Source organism: Aristolochia californica, unplaced genomic scaffold (genome assembly GCF_029961685.1).
Source record: "Aristolochia californica isolate CCGP_79_NKW_82.1479 unplaced genomic scaffold, dmAriCali1.0.hap1 SCAF_8, whole genome shotgun sequence".
Taxonomy (NCBI): Eukaryota; Viridiplantae; Streptophyta; class Magnoliopsida; order Piperales; family Aristolochiaceae; genus Aristolochia; species Aristolochia californica.
Genome location: NW_027182279.1, coordinates 3,922,074 through 3,939,698, shown reverse-complemented (window position 1 = coordinate 3,939,698; position 17,625 = coordinate 3,922,074). Strand labels below are relative to the sequence as shown.

The 17,625-nt window shown below is 34.9% G+C and overlaps 2 protein-coding genes across 2 annotated transcripts; both read right to left on the bottom strand.

Annotated features, from left to right (window-relative positions):
• Nucleotides 1-6,276: 6,276 nt before the first annotated feature.
• Nucleotides 6,277-7,008, bottom strand: LOC137939575 (uncharacterized). Its single transcript, XM_068784851.1, has one exon. It carries the CDS (start codon nucleotides 6,952-6,954, stop codon nucleotides 6,568-6,570), a length of 387 nt encoding a protein of 128 aa, XP_068640952.1. The 5' UTR covers nucleotides 6,955-7,008; the 3' UTR covers nucleotides 6,277-6,567.
• Nucleotides 7,009-15,640: 8,632 nt separating this feature from the next.
• LOC137938726 (naringenin,2-oxoglutarate 3-dioxygenase-like) lies at nucleotides 15,641-17,129 on the bottom strand. Its single transcript, XM_068783744.1, has 3 exons — nucleotides 16,736-17,129; nucleotides 16,164-16,592; nucleotides 15,641-16,068 (listed from the first exon to the last, which is right to left on the bottom strand). Exons 1-3 carry the CDS (start codon nucleotides 17,096-17,098, stop codon nucleotides 15,751-15,753), a joined length of 1,110 nt encoding a protein of 369 aa, XP_068639845.1. The 5' UTR covers nucleotides 17,099-17,129; the 3' UTR covers nucleotides 15,641-15,750.
• Nucleotides 17,130-17,625: the final 496 nt, after the last annotated feature.

Here is a 17,625-nt window from a genome sequence, read left to right as displayed (position 1 = left end):
AAACTTCTACTCTCATAGAAAAACTTCCACCATTATGGTCAAACTGCAAACTCCAAACAAAGCATATAAGAGAATTTCCCTCATTAGATGAAGTGTTGGTTTCAATTCAAATTGAAAAAACTTAGAAATTACAAGAGAAAAACTTGGATAATGGTTCTAAAGGTAGCGAAAAAGTAAATTTGATAGAATAAAAGAAGACTAACTTAACAAAGAAGAAACCCAAGAAATACCTAGTAAACCTAAATAAAAATTTAGTTTCAGTAAATAATGCAGACATAGGAAAGGAGAATAGAAAATGTAGGGTGATAATACAACTCCTCAAGCGAATATGATAATTGGGACTAGCTCAACGGGAATTTATGACAAGTTAGCTAAAACTATATTAGAGATAAATCAAACATGTAATCCATCTAATTGGTAGATTGACAAAGGAGCAACTATGCATATTTGTTTTGATTTTTCCTCTTTTTCTTCCTATCAAGAGGTCAAAGGCAGAACTGTGACAATGGGCAATTCCAGTTTCGCAAGTGCTCAAAAAAGGAGAAGTAGAGTTGAAGCTTACATCCAGGGACACTCTTACTCTCCACAATATATAGTACATACCGGACGTATGAAAGAATTTTCTTAGTGGTTTCCTTTTGAGTCAACTAAGCTATAAATTAGTGTTTGAGTCAAATAAGGTTGTAATTACTAAGGGTGGGTCTTTTGTAGGGAAGGGTTATGTTTTGCATGGATTATTTAAATTAAATATATTTTTTTCTAAGAGTATTAATGAGAATAAAATTTCATCTTATGTCATGTTATACGATTCTTTTGAGTTATGGCACAATAGACTTTCACACATAATATGAATACTCTAAAAAGAATGATGAACTTAGACTTAATACCCAAAACTAATTTAGATTTAAAAAATAATGTGAGAATGAAGAATCGAAACAACCTAGAAACCCATTTAAGTTAACAAGTAGAGTTTTTACCATACTAGAGCTCATACCCAGTGACATCTATGAGATGGATGGTGTTATGACCAAAGGAGAAAAAAATATTTTATTACCTTTATAGATGATATGTCAAAATACTGCTACGTGTATTTAATCAAGATTGAAGATGAAGCGTTAGGAAATTTTAAAATTTATAAACCAAAAATTGAAAATAAAAACCAAAATATAAAAAAAAAAGACTTAAGTCAGATAGAGGAGAAGAATATAATTTTATAGAATTTGAAAAATTCTATGAGGAACATGGCATCATTCATGAGACTACAACTCCTTAGTCCAATGGAGTTGATAAAATAAAAAATAAAATATTTTTAGACATGATTAACTCTATTTTCTGGTCTTCCCAAGATTTTGTAGGTAGAAGCTTTAATTTTAGCATATAAAATACTTAATCATATTTCATACAAGGATAATAAAAAAATACCATAAGAGTTAGGGTGGTATAGAAGACGTAGTCTTTAGTACTTTAAAGTCTGTGATTGTCTTTCTAAATTTACTTTTAGCATATAAAATACTCAATCATATTTCATACAAGGATAATAAAAAATACCATAAGTGTTAGGGTGGTATAGAAGACGTAGTCTTTAGTAATTTAAAGTTTGTGATTGTCTTTCTATATTTAAAACTAACTTAACAAGATGATGAGTCCTAAAATTTAAGATGCATCTTTCATAGGATATGTAAAAAAATAATTTAGATCGGTTCTTAGTGATACATTCAAATTTACCTGGAATTTCTATAAATACGATTAAAGAATTTGATTATGCTATGTTTTTTGAAAATGTGTTTCCTATGAAAGAAAAGAGAAAATTTGAAGTAGGTGAAACTTCTAGATAACATAATAAGGATATCAAAATAGTGCCACAAAATTGAACTTAGGCAGAGCAAGAGACCTAGGATTGAAAAGAAATTCAAAGAAGAACTATGAAAGAAAAGTGGAAATTTGAAGAAGGTGAAACTTCTTGATATCATAACGAGGATATCAAAATAGTGCCACAAAATTGAACTTAGGCAGAGCAAGAGACCTAGGATAGAAAAGAACTGTGGAGATGATTTTTATACATTCCTTATAGCGGATGATCCATTGACTCATACTGAAGCCATGAAATCTAGTGATGCATCCTTGTGGTAGGAAGCAATTAAATGTGAAATAGATTTAATATTTCACACCATACATGGGCAGAAGAAATTTTGTTAAAGTGGGTCCAAGGTCAATCCCAAAATGACTAGCTAACCTAGGAAACCTCTTTCCCAACTAATAAACTCAAGATCTTTGTACTCACTAATCCATATGGGACTATTCCTAACACTCCCCCTCACGAGTAGGCACATGGATAATTTGGGTGGTGGCCCTCACGTGTAGGCACATGGATAATTTGGATGGAATCCCTCATGTGTAGGCACGTGGATAATTTGGGTGGAGGCCCACATACGAGTACTCACTTTGGTACCATGTTAAATTGGGTCCAAGGTCTATCCCACAAACTTACCTCTAAGGTTTAAACCAATTGGATGCAAATGGAGGAAACATACTGATGAGCCCATAGAAAAGTACAAAGCTAGATTAATTGTTGAAGGTTTTATCAAAGAAAAGGAATTGTCTCTTTCAATACTTATTATTTGTCACTAAGATAACGATAGTTCAAATACTTATTGCATTGGTTCCATCTTATAACCTTGAAATCCATCAAATGGATGTTAAAGCCTCTTTTCTTAATGACGAATTAGTAGAAGAAATTTTGTTAAAGTGGGTCCAAGGTCAATCCCAAAATGACTAGCTAACCTAGGAAACCTCTTTCCCAACTAATAAACTCAAGATCTTTGTACTCACTAATCCATGTAGGACTATTCCTAACACTCCCCCTCACGAGTAGGCACATGGATAATATGGGTGGTGACCCTCACGTGTAGGCACATGGATAATTTGGATGGAATCCCTCACGTGTAGGTACGTGGATAATTTGGGTGGAGGCCCACATACGAGTACTCACTTTGGTACCATGTTAAATTGGGTCCAAGGTCTATCCCACAAACTTACCTCTAAGGTTTAAACCAATTGGATGCAAATGGAGGAAACGTACTGATGAGCCCATAGAAAAGTACAAAGCTAGATTAATTGTTGAAGGTTTTATCAAAGAAAAGGAATTGTCTTTTTCAATACTTATTATTTGTCACTAAGATAACGATTGTTCAAGTACTTATTGCATTGGTTCCATCTTATAACCTTGAAATCCATCAAATGGATGTTAAAACCTCTTTTCTTAATGACGAATTAGCAGAAGAAATTTTGTTAAATTGGGTCTAAGGTCTATCCCAAAATGACTAGCCAACCTAGGAAACCTCTTTCCCAACTAATAAACTCAAGATCTTTGTACTCACTAATCCATGTGGGATTATTCCTTAATACTCCCCCTCACGAGTAGGCACATGGATAATTTGGGTGGAGGCCCTCATGTGTAGGCACGTGGATAATTTAGGTGGAGGCCCTCACGTGTGACGTGGATATTTTGGGTGGAATGCCCACATACGAATACTTGCACTGATACCATGTTAAATTGGGTCCAAGGCCTATCCCAAAATGACTAGCCTCGTAAGAAACCTCTTCTACCAACTAATAAACTTAAAATCTTTAATCTCACTAATCCATGTGGAACTATTCCTTAACACTCTCTCTCAACTATAGGCACGTGGATAATTTGGGTCGAATGTTATGAGTACTTGCTTGAGACCATGTTAAATTGGGTCCAAGGCTTATCCCAAAATTACTAGCCAACTTAGGAGAACTCTTTCCCAACTAATCAACTCAAAATCTTTGTACTAACTAATCCATGTGGGATTATTCTTTAACAAATTTATATGGAGCTGCAAAATGGTTTTGCATTTCCTAGTCAAGAAAATAAAGTGTGTAAGTTAGTCAAATCCTTAAATGGTATAAAATAAGCTCTTAGACACTGAAACTTTTGATAGGATGATCATTTCTTTTGGTTCCAATATATGTTATTTTGACAAATCTATGTAATGAAAAATATGTGAGAGGTCTTTCATTATTTTACGTCTTTATGTTATAAAATTTGAATATCAAAATAATAGAGATAAAGAAACACCTTAATAATAATTTTAATATGAAAAACTTATGGTTAGCGAATGTAATTTTAGGACTCTTTCCATTTGACCTTGTGTTCATTCCTACTTAAATTAAAATAGGATTTTAAAATTTTACTTTATTTTACTAATAGTCATAATTGTTAATAATTAAAATAATTTTACTAACAATTAGTAGTGGTAGTAATAGTCTACCAATAGTAATTAACATATTAATGCTTGATATTAGTATTCTTGTTACATATTTAATGTGGTAATATTCAGGCTTTATCAATTATTACTACTAAATTTTATTGATTATTGTTCTTTTTTTTATTACAATGATATTATATTTTTATTATGTAGAAATTTATTAGTCTTATTGATCATAAATGTGTAATTAAAATATACTAATATTTTAATAAAATTAACATTATTTTTTTAATTGTTTAGCAAATATATTAATTATGTGTTCATAATTGAAAAATAAAATAAACATAGACATAACTTGCTCTTTATTATTCATTTATTTAAGGTTAATTATTTTTATTTTTTCATCACTTTAATTAGAGTTTTATACTTTAAATAATATTAATAATTTAAACAATTGTCATAGTAATAATTATTAATATAGTTAATAATAATAATAGTTATAGTAGTCTATTAATCTTAAGTAACTTATTAATGCTTGATATTTGCATTATGTTACATATTTAATGTGGTAATATTTATTAGTTTAGATTTTATCGTTATTATTGCTAAATTTTATTGACTATTTTTTGTCATTTTATTATAATATTATTGTTTTTATGTAGAAATTTAGGAGTCTTATTGATCATAAATTTGTGAGTAAAACATAATAATATATGAATTAATTAAATTGACAATATTTTTTAAGTATTTAATAAATTTATTAATTATATGTTCATAATTGCCATATAAAATAAACATATATATAATTTTCTCTTCATTATTCATTTAGTTAGGGTTAATTATTTTAGTTGCACATGACAGCTTAAATTTCTTTATCTTTTAAGACCTTACTATTGTTTATAGTAATAATTAAGATAAATATTATATTAATAATTAAAAAATTGTAATAATAATTAGCATATTAATGCTTGATATTAGCATTATTATTTCATTTTTAATGTGATAATATTAATTAGTTAAGGGTTTATCACTCATTATTACTAAAATTTATTGATTATTTTTCCTGTAACCAATTAATAAATATAAAAATAATATAGATTTCATGTGAATTATAATGTATTATTCATATCTTATCCGATTCATTACTTAATATTTATTAGATTTGGTGATTTGGTGGTATATCAAAACAAAGCTGTAAATCAAGCATAAAAAAATTTATTTAAAATTTTTACTTAATAGCTACTTAATGAAAGGGATTATCTAAGTTAAACCCAATTTAAGTAAATGTTATTCACCTTTAGTTACAAAATTTGAAGGGATATGAGGTTTTCATCTATTTGACGAAGGACGAGAGCAGTTGACGAGGAAGACAATGGGGGCAGGAGGAGGAAATCTTGCAACGACGGCGGCGGAGGATGGCTTGGATCTAGTTGTCGGATGGGAGAGCAGCGCCAGTGCAGATCCAACGACGAAGACAATCTCGAAGGGAAGAAACAGATGAAACTCGCTGGAAGAGGGGAGATTCTTGCTAGAAAAAGAAGGAATTCGACGAGTATCACGGGAATTGGAACTCCGGAACGACGAGGGCAGGAAGGGTGACAGCAGAGAAACCCTAATCTCTAGTATTAACTACCGGCTACCGCTTCTTACCTTGCTTGAAGAACTTTCGTATTATCTGATTTCAGAGGAAGAACTTTGACCTAGCTTGAAGCAATGGGTGAGGAATTTAATATATTTTTCAATTCACATGTGTCTTCACCGGAATGTATCGAAATCCAATCGGACCAAATGAATGTGGTTGGGCCGCCTTTTCTGGTCAGTTTCCAGAACGTGGCTAACAAAATACCAGAAAGGTAGGCAATAAAACTGGCCAGACGTTAAAAGTTGTTCTTTCTTCTAATTTTAAATAAAATATTTGGCACTTTGAAGACGATCTTTCTAGTTTTTTAAAGATATATCAGAATGATTAGTTGCAGGTGGACATTCTTCAGTATTCACCTTGAGAAAAGAAATAAAAGAAATGCTTGTTCAGTACTTTCAGTCCAAAGGTCAATCGATTTTCACTTATAACTTCAAGAATAATCAGATGATCATGATCAGATCGTGAAGGAAACATCTGAGGAACACAGATAACAAACGCACATTTCTGCTTCCACTGGCTGATCAGAATTTAGACAGTAAAAATTCATCATCTATATGACATGACAATTAAAACCCATAAAATTCACAACATGTAAGGCCTCTTAGATTATTAAAGCCAAAAGAGAAATGATTAACCCAGAAGCAGATTGAGAGATCGGATCAAGTATATTAAGAAAGGGTGCAGGGATATACATCAGGGAAACCATTTTTCATGGAAGGTAGATTGGAAGGAGATCATGACGAGAAGTAGAACGATGAGCAGCGCGGCCCCCCAGGGCGGAGGACCTTCCATGGGGCGGCGGTGGGTCTGCCTCCGCTTATCGGCGGCAGAAGAGCGGAACAACTGGGTGGAATCGAAGGAAGAGAGCCAATGAACGGCGAGGAGGAGGACGATGGGGGAGGCTATGAGTGCCCAGTTGAAGCCTTCTTCGGCGCTTTCGGCAGTTTCTTCGTAGGAGTAGGACCAGGAGATGGAGAGAGGGAGGAGGACGATGGCCAGTATGAGGAGGACTGGATAGGGGAGGGGAGAGAGGGTGAAGGCATCGAAGATGGAGGACTCTCTTCTGCTTCCGTATGCCATTAACGACGCGTAGATGAAAGGGGAGGGGGAAGAAAAAAGTTTTTATTTGATGCTCTCTTGGTAGACAGTGAGGACGCCGAGGGAAGCGTCTCACGAGCCTCTGATATGGGTGATTTATGAATTTAATTTTCATGCCTTCGTCCCTTTCCTTGTGGCGCAAGTGATTATGTCCAGCAACAAATGACGGGGCCCACTTTTTTGGTGGGGACGTTGGAAAGTGATAGAGATAATTTTATGGTACTTGAAAAACCCAAAATACCCTCACTTTCAAATTAAACCTGAATATTAATTTGACATCATTAACAATTAAAATAACCCCATATGAGAAACTAATCTCTTTCTTATTTTACCCAAATTCACGAGTTGACTCGTTAAAGAGTGCAATTTGCAGATTAAAATGAGTTTTGAGTAAAACAATTTAAATCGAGTCCGATTTGAATTTTTCATAGTTCACCTCTGAGACCGTTTGTGTCGCCATAAAATTAATTTTTTCTTTGACTAATTTTCTCATTAAAAATATTAAGATTGGAAAAAAATTCTTTTTCACCAATTTTCTTGCATTTGTGCCTCCATAGGAAACAATGGTGGAGAACCACTTTGTTAACTCACCCAAATCATAAATCGATTCGACAACGTGTGGAACCATGGATCTTACTCGGATTTAAAAACTTACTAAAAACTCTTTCAAGCATCATATTTGCATAATCCTATAACAAATAATGATTTGTTCATACAAAAATAAAACTAAACCCTAATATCAATGAGATGTTGACATAGTGTACATAAGTGGACAAAGAGGTATTGGAGAGAGGTGGCCCTCTAATATGTGGAGTAGTTGAAAGTTCACATCTAATGGTTCAAACTTTGAATAATGTAAGAATGAAATGAGAGAGTGCCATGGCACCTTTAATAGTGGACCCATCCATGTGACACTTAAGACTACATTTTCCCATATGCTACATTTATGATAGATTTAATAAACTTGAAAAGGAAAAGGTTATGCAACTGGCAAGAGAGAAATTTCAATTATGGGGGAGGATTTGCAAGGTGTTGAGACACATGAAAGGAGGATTTTTCCATTCTCATTCTCATCCAACAATGTAAAAGTATAAACACAAGAAGATTTTATAAATCAGATAAATATTTGCCTAGTTAGATTCCTTAAACATCAAGAATAGCACTTCAGAATAAACATTAAGAAGAGGAAATCTCAAGAGAGATCTACAGTGGGGGGCATGCACATCCATGTGAAAACCATTGGGAAAAAGCTCGGCAACAATAGAGTCAGTCAAGCCCATTCTTCTCAATCTGCTCTTGAATATCTTCAAGCCATGCACCAGAGCTGAGAGTTCAGTAATAATAGAGTCAGCCAAGCCCAAGGGATGTAGGCAGCAAATGTACACCTGAAAGCAATGGGAAAGACGCCACTAGAGGAATAGTTTTGAATAGATTTGTCTTCTAACATATTTAACAGAAAAATCTCTAACTTCAAGTTAGCCTGTAATATGAATCCATTTGCTGTGTTTCCTCTTTGAGTCTCATTTCTACTTCACATTCTGGTAGCATACTCAGGTCTCTTAGTGCCTTTACAAGATGTTCTCTGTTGATAGAGAGGTGAATCCAAGGAAGCCTACAGGGGCCATTTCTTCCCTAATTGAGAATCTCTCTACATTTTTTTATCAATGAGAAATCGAGATTTCATTAAAAGAAAGAGACAGACCCACATTGAGAAATCTTAAGAGAAATGAACAATAGGCATCCCAAGTGGTATTAGAACAGGTTGAGTGTATGGAACTAGATTCTGATTAGACATGAGTTTGAAAACTTTGATTGCATCTTTTAGCCCTCCAACACTTGCCTACATGTCGAGCATGGCACCACCCACAACATCCACGTTCCATGAATTATCTTTCCAAAACTTTCTTCATTGTCAGAAATCGAACATCCCTTAAGAACACTACTGAAAGCGTAAGTGTTCTTATTCCATCTGCTTTGCAGCATCTGAGTGAAAACCCAGAATGTTTCCTTAGTTAAACCAATCCAAAGATATGCAGAAATCAAAAAATTCCATGAAACGGTGTCTTACTCACCATGTTGTCAAACAGAAATCTTGCCTGATCAATCCTACCACACTTCAAGTAGATATGAATGAGTTCACCACAAAATTTTGGAATCCAAAACCACCAACAACAATGAGTCCATGGATCATCTTACCAGCTTGCAGATCCCAGATTGAGCACAGGCACTTAATACACAAGCATAAGTAAATTTATCGAGCTTAACTGCAACCCTCAAGGCAGCCAGGTACAATTTTACAGCCCTATCATTGTGACCTACATGGGAATATCCACAAATGACAGAGTTCCACGAAACAACATACCTTTCAAGCATTTTATCGAACATGAGAGTAGCAGAATCTGTATCCCACATTTACAATATAAATTTAGGGGATTGCTCGATAAAAAGAGAGACAATTTAAGAGATGTAACAATCATGTGAGTATGAGTTAGCTTTCCTCCGATTGATAGATCCTGTTTTTTGGTGAAAGAATTTGATAAGAATTGTGTACTTGAGAGAATCAAGCACAGAACCTGGATAAAGCTTTAGAGGATTCTGAATTTCCGCACAAGTACAGAAACTTTTAGCGCAGTGGCAGAAGAAAAATTCTGGAAAGCCAACAAAACGTCGGCAACAACATCGCTGCATTCCGCCTCCTAACAGCAATTTGAAGTAAGCACCTACAGAGAGCTCAGATCCTCAGACCATATCAAACGGGCGCATCCAATCGAACAAGAAATCAAATCATAAAAGAGCTCTAACTAGTATGTTTCAAGTTTGTACAAAAAATATTTCCATTCTTTAATGATTTGTGCTTATATTTAGATTTTCTTTACAAAATTTTATCTTAAATTTAATCATATAATTTGAAAAACTTGTATTTGTTCAAACTTTAAGTAGATGGAGGCATGAAGGCATTGTCTTGTGCTACTTTTAGCAAGTGTCCTCTTTTCTTTCTACCAATTTTTTGCATGTTTATAGGCTCAAGGCCCCTCCCTCCTCTTCCTGCATATTGAAGGATTGAAGAAAGATCCCAAGAATAGTTCATACCACAATACCCATTTATGATGAAGATAATTTTCTTGGTTGTTAGTAGTTGACAAATCTCTCTCTTCCTGCATATTGAAGGATTGAAGAAAGATCCCAAGAATAGTTCATACCACAATACCCATTTATGATGAAGATAATTTTCTTGGTTGTTAGTAGTTGACAAATCTCTCTCTCTCTCTCTCTCTCTCTCTATTTTAAAGAGGTTTTTAAGATTCAAGGTTTTAGAGTTTAGGGTCTACATCCCTACAAAAGGGTGGGATGTCTTTATCCTAATGGTGAGAGAAGAGTTTTAATATCAACAAGGACTTTCTCCTTATGAGAGTATAATTTGCGCCAACCGGAAAAGACTAATTACACTCTTAAGACTTTTAGGTTTTTACCCAACTTTTTAAACATAATTAGATAAATGATGAACTTTTGAACTCATTTAGAAACATACCCAACTTTGACTGGTCCATTACACATGTGTAAAGTCAAAAGTTAAACGTAGGTTTTGATCGATTATGTGTGACATATCATCATGACACATCAGCACTCGTTGAGTCGAATGACACCTCATCTTATAGACACGTCAACACTCATGTAAGATGCCACACCAGTAAATGACACAAAAACCCTTAGTTTAAAATATAACATGGCAAACCACGTCATCATCCATGTAGCACCTTTTATCATCCATTTAAATTATTTATCAATTGAAAAAGTGTTCGAAAAAATTATTTTCGAGTTTAAAAATCAAATTTATAGATATACTTTTTAATACCTAATATTTAAAATAATAAATTATTAAATATATACTAATTATTTAAAAAATCTTACTCTTACCTATTTAACACCATTTATTATCGATTTAAAATATCTATTAATTAAAAAATATGAAAATTTTATATTAGAGTTTTAAAATAAATTTTATTTGTACACTTTTTATTACTTTAAATTTAAAATAATAAAAATAAAATATGTATACTAATTAATTAAAAATCTTACTCTTACCTATTGTATGTTAAACTGAAGGATTTTGTCTCATTTAATGACCCGGCATCCTACATGGGTGATGTTGTGTCTGGAAGATATTGTGTTGTTCGACTCTCCGAGTGCTGATGTGTCATGTTGACATGGTGACACGTGATCACTTAAAGTTTACGTGTCACTTTTGATTATACATGTGTTCAGTTGATCAGTCAAAGTTTAGTATTTCCTAGATAAGTTCACAAGTTGGTCATTTATCTAAAGGTTTTTTTTACCAAATTACCCATTTTAAAAAACTTATTTCGATAAATAACGTCATTTTGAACTTATTTTGATAAATAACGTCACTTTGAACTTATTTTGAAAAATACCAACTTTGACCGATCCACTGTACATATGTACAGTCAAAGATGACATGTAAGCTTTGACAGATTACGTGTCGCATGTCATCAACACTGCTTAAGTAGATAGACACATCGACTACCACGTCACAATTTTGACCCATCAGTAGCCAAATAAGATGCCACATCATTAAATGACAACAAATTTGAATAAAAAAAATTGATTTTAAAAATCAAATTTCTGCTTTTTATTACCTTATATTTAAAATAATAAATTATAATAAAAAATTAAAAAAAATATATAATAATTAAAAATATTTGACAATACTATATTAGAGTTTAAAAATAAAATTTATTGTTAGACTTTATATTACTTTATATTTTAAAAATAAAAAATAAAATAAGTATACTAATTAATTACAAATCTTACTAACATATAATCGATTTAAAATATTTATAAATTGAAAAAATTAATAAAAATGTTATTTTAGAGTTTAAAAGTACACTTTTTATCACCTTATTTATAAAATAATAAATTATTTAAAAATATATTAATTAATTAAACATCTTACAACACCTTTTATTATCAATTTAAAATATTTATTAATTGAAAAAATATGAAAATTTTATTTTAGAGTTTAAAAAATAAATGTATCAATACACTTTTTATTACCTTATATTAAAAATAATATGTTATTAAAAAATCTTACTCTTACCTATTTAACACCTTTTTAGTATCGATTGAAAATAGTTTTTAATTAAAAATTTTGAAAATTTTAATTTTGTGTTTAAAAATCAAATTTATCAGTACATTTTTTTCAAATTTATCGATACAATTTTTATTAGCTTATATTTAAAATAATTAAAAATAAATAAATATACTAATTAATTAAAAAATCTTACTCTTACTTATTTAACACATTTTATTATCGATTTAAATTATTTTTTAATTAAAAAAATTATTAAATTTTTTACTTTAGAATTTAAAAATCAAATTTATAGATACACATTTTTTTTACCTTATATTTAAAATAATAGAATATAAAATTAGTATATTAATTAATTATAAATCTTACTCTTACTTATTTAATACTTTTTATTTTCGATTTAAAATATTTATTCATTGAAAAAAATTATTATTAATTAAAAATATATATTTTTAGAGTTTAAAAAGCAAATTTATTAGTACACATTTTATTAGCTTATATTTACAATAATAAGCAAGGATGGATGTAAAAGAAATTCATATATTAATAAATGATTTTACATCAAAATGTAAAAGAATATAAAAATTCATGTTTTCTGCCTCTTCCTTCCTTCCAACAAGGACTTTGTAGTCAAATTAAATCTATAATTACTGGTCTGGCTTCTAGCTTCTGTATCATGACCTAAATTGGTGCTCTCTCGCTGCTTAGGTCTAACATCCTCATGAATTTACTTAACACCCATCATAATCCATCTCCAAATCATTATCCACATCCAGTTTTCGCTTGAGTTGCACTGATGACCCAAGAGCTGCTCTTGTCTTTTGTCGGTCTAGGAGGTCAAGTGAGTCATTTTCCAATTGATCGGAAAGGTCTTCTGCCAAACTCTTTCCTGTTAGACAAGTTCAACAAACGGATTTGGAGGACCCATCCGAGCTTTTGATTGATTATTTCCATATAGGGAGATCAAATCTTGAACCTACATGAAAGGAGGAAAAACAAACCTTAATGCATTCAACTAAGTACTTTATATGTTGAAATGAAGCGATCTCAAATAATTTAGTCAAGCCATGATCATGTTCCACATTTATGATAATAAAAATCCCCGTCAGAAAATGAAACTTTGGGCTTAATAATCATTGGATGAGTATCACCATCCCAACCCGTGACTCCGTACATCATTACTAAGAACTCACTAAACTTAGTCAAAACTGCAATCCTTTTCATTCGTGATTGACCTCCATCATAACTATCAAAATATCTAGACTTCTTCAATTTTCCATTGTATCGACAGAAGAACCGAACAACTGACGCCATATTATCTATAAAATCTACATACATTAGTAAGAGTTTATTTATGCAAAAAATTATCTAAGTTCTAATTTTTATGACTAATCCTAACAATTCAAAAACACAGCTAAGTCCAAATTCACCGAACACCCCTAGTAGAGCCCCATATGACTTGGCAGTCACTACAAATCGTACCTCATCAGTGATGGGGGTCAGGTTTCGTTGGCTAATGGACGCTCCTGCAGGCGACTCAGCCTATTTTGAACTGGACACAACCCACCCTTCATTACCCAACCTATTCTTAATCAGACTCTCTACCCATCTCTAGGGACACATGGAAACTCAATAAAACATAAACAAAAAAAATACCATGTAGTGGTTATTTATAACACCCGAATCTCTTCACCACATGGCAAAATCATTCTATAGCACATCAAAACTATTCAACAACATTCTACAACATTTAAAAATTAATCGAACTAATTCTATAGCAGATGACTAGTCCTAACAATGCAAAAACACACCTAAGTCCAAATTTATCGAACAACCCTGGTAGAGTCCCACATGACTTCACAGTCACTACGAACCATACCTCATCAGTGATGGGGGTCGGGTTTCGTTGCCTAATGAATGCCCGTACAGGCGACAGCCTAGTTTGAACTAGACTCAACCTACTCTTAATCAGACTTAGTACCCATCCTAGTAACTAGGGCAAACACAAGAAAACATGATGGATACTATAACACCCAAATCTCCTCACCACACGGCATGATCTTTCCATGGCACTTCAAATTTATTTAACAACAACTAGCAACTAAAAATCTTGTAAATCTTATCTCAATAGAGTAAACAACAACTTCATAAATCAGAAAATTAAACTAAATTTACTAAAATTAAACTAGCAACTTCAGAAAATACAACATTCAATGGCATAGGAATCCATCAACTAAAATATAGAAAATTAATAAATACGGGGAGGGAAATTCAATCAAGTTTCAATTAAACTTTACTATAATTATAAATTATTTGCAATTGACAGAAATTTCATTAACATAAAATCAGAAATGTAAATCACAAAAAAAATCAATACAGTTTTAAACACCTATATTCAAATCAACATCATAATTAAACACAATAATTAGATTCAATTAACAAAAGCCCTAAAAAATCACCCTGCTAAATCGGCTTCTAAAATTCAAATTCGGGTTTGGAGGGTGAATAGGGCTTCAGTTTTGAGAGAAGGGGCGACGAGAGAGTGAAATTATAGGGTTCGGTTTTGAGAGAGGGGGCGGCGAGGAGATGAAATGATAGGCTTCGGTTTTGAGAGAAGGGGCGACGAGAGAGTGAAATTATAGGGTTCGGTTTTGAGAGAGGGGGCGGCGAGGAGATGAAATGATAGGCTTCGGTTTTGAGAAAGGGGCGGCAAGAGGATGAACAGAGGGGAACGAATAAGAAGAGTGAGAGATGTGGCTGAGACGAAGTCTGAGTTGAGAGGAAGAGAGGACGGTTGAGAGGGGGCGTCAAGGGCGAGGGCAGGCCGAGCGGTGACAGCTGGCACAACGAGAGAGCGAGAGGAGAGGGGGCAAGAGGAGACGAGAGCAGAGGAGAGGAGAAAGATCGATCGACGAGAAATAGAACAAAAAAAGAAGAAGCAATGAGGGTATACGTGGCGCAAGATGACAGGGCAAGAAGTGTTAATAGATAATGACATAACATCTTACCTGGAGATGACTTGTAGGAATAGTAATGTGGCAGTCGATGTGTCTATCTACTCACGTAGTGTTGATGATGTGGCAATATGTAATCAGTCAAAGCTTATGTGTCACCTTTGACTAAGCTTTGACTGTACACATGTATAGTGAACTGATCAAAGTTGGGTATTTTTCAAAATAAGTTCAAAGTAACGCCATTTTTCGAAATAAGTTTTTAAAAATGGGTAATTTGGTAAAAAAACCCTTTATATTATGTTGAAAAAGTTGGGTAAAAATACCTAAATGTTCCTACGTTCTTCTAACCCATGCCTGAGATGCAACGGGTTCGTCCCGATATGCAGAGGCCATGTGAGAGGAGCACTCTGTCTCTCTCACTCAAGGTCATCGCCTGAGTTTGCCGGACTGCAAATCAGCTAATTGGTTTGAGAGGCATGACGAAGCCTCTTTTCAGAACATCTGAGCCCAGCAGGTAAGTCGACCGAAAACTCTGGTTTTTTATTCTGCTCGACATGATCTTCACCGATCTTTTTCAGGTTAAACATCACATTCTGCTCGGTACGTCTTAACAACCAAATTTATTCAGCAAATCCATTAACGCAAAAGTCGACTGCCATGACCTAGCTAAAAAGAGCTAATTAAGATCAACTGATCATGGGTGTTTTTCAACTCTTTTTAAGCTAGAATCTCTTCCAGCCCCTTCGCCTGAGTTCCGATCTTGGTCTTATCAACGTCTGACAGCTTCTGCTCTTGTTGCTCCTTTGTCAGCTTCTTCAACCTCGCAAGCTCGAGATCCCGACTCATCTTCCTCCTGTACATCTCCGCGAATGTGATCGGCTCTTCCATTATTGGCTTCTCTCCTTCTGAGATCTTCAGCGGGTACACTATCGCCTCCGGCGCCGGGTTCTGGAACGTGGCGATCGAAAGGCGGCTGTAGTTCGAGTTCACCACCGCCTGGTGGTCTGCGTTCTTGAACCTCCCGTTGCTAAGGTACTGCAATTAATATCCATGAAAACGACATGTAAATTACTGATGATCGCTCAGAAAAGGAAGTGAGGAGTAAGCCGTACGCGTGATCAGAAACCCACATGGCCATGGTCGCCAAGGTTGACGACGAAGGCGCCTTCAACAGGCTGTACGGTGATCCAAGTCTTGCCGTCGTCGCGGGTAGCCTGGAGGCCGCCGACCTGGTCCTGGAAGAGAAGGGTGATGGTGCCGGGGTCGGTATGGCGTTTGAGGCCTAGGGTGAGATCCGGCTGGGGGCATTTCGGGTAGAAATTGATCACTACCTTCTGGTCCATGTCGACGCAGGCATTCGTTAGAGCTTCCTTCTCCAAGCCCATGGCTTCCGACAACACTTCCAGCAGCTTACACGCCAGGTTCATCAGCTTCTCGCTATACTCTTCAACGACTTCCTTCCATCCGTCGGGCTTGTCCGGCCACCGCGAATAATCGCGGGACTTAATGGGGTAAGAGAAGTACGTCACAATTTCCCTCCAGTCCTGTACCGCTTCTCCCTGGCAGCAGAACAGAAAAAGTACGAGAGTTGTAAACCATGGACGTCGATGCCTCTCCGGGCATAAGAACGGGGCAGAGTACTATGAGAGACTATTCCTGCTGTAATTATTATTGTGAAGGCAGTGAGAAGAGCAGGACGTACCTGGAGGTGGCTGGAGACGATGAAGCCGCCCTTCTTGCCGCCGGACATGTCGAACCGTAGCTTCTCCGCCGGCGGGAGGGCGAAGAATTCACGGGCGAGGTTTGTAATTCGAGAGACGAGATCGAGATCGACGCTGTGGTCCACGACTTGAAATATCCCCCAGTCTTCACAGGCTTCGACGATCTTCTTGCAGACCGCCTCGCGGCCGTCGGGTGAGTCAATCTCCGCCAGAGAAATCACCGGAATTTGGTCGCTGAACTCGTTGTAGGCGACCTTGGGCCGCTCGTCCGCGTCTCTGATGAAGCTCTCCCGGAGTGTCTTCTCCTCTGTGAGCGTCGGAAGAAAGGGCGTCGCCGGCGCCATTGCTGCTGAGAGTGATGATGAGTGTTGAGAGGGGCGCAAGCGTCTTTATATTCGGCCGAGATTTGAGCTGGCGACGAGGCTCTGTTTGGGCGGCAGCTGCAACTACCTCTCGTGGCAACTACCACTCGCATCCATGGATGGTTTAAAATGACATTAGTAGCCTCCACATTTAATATATTGACAAATATAAAATCTGCCCACAACCAAGGATCTTTCAACTCGCTGAGTCACCCCAACTTGGATTGGAAGGTGCTTCAAGTCTAGGTCCTTGAAATTCCAACTCAAATTGTCTCAATCAGGTTGAGTCTAAACAAAAGAACTCATGCATTATAGAAGGGTTGAGTTTAATCCTCTCCTAACCCGCCAAAATCCCAAATTCAGATTGGTTCGATCGATCATTGGTCGACACCACAAATCGTAACATCCTAATTAGATATTGAACGAGTTTGGACATAAAGCAACGTTTTAAAACACTTAGACATTTAAATTTGGATTTTGATCGATTATACGGATTTATAAAGATCATA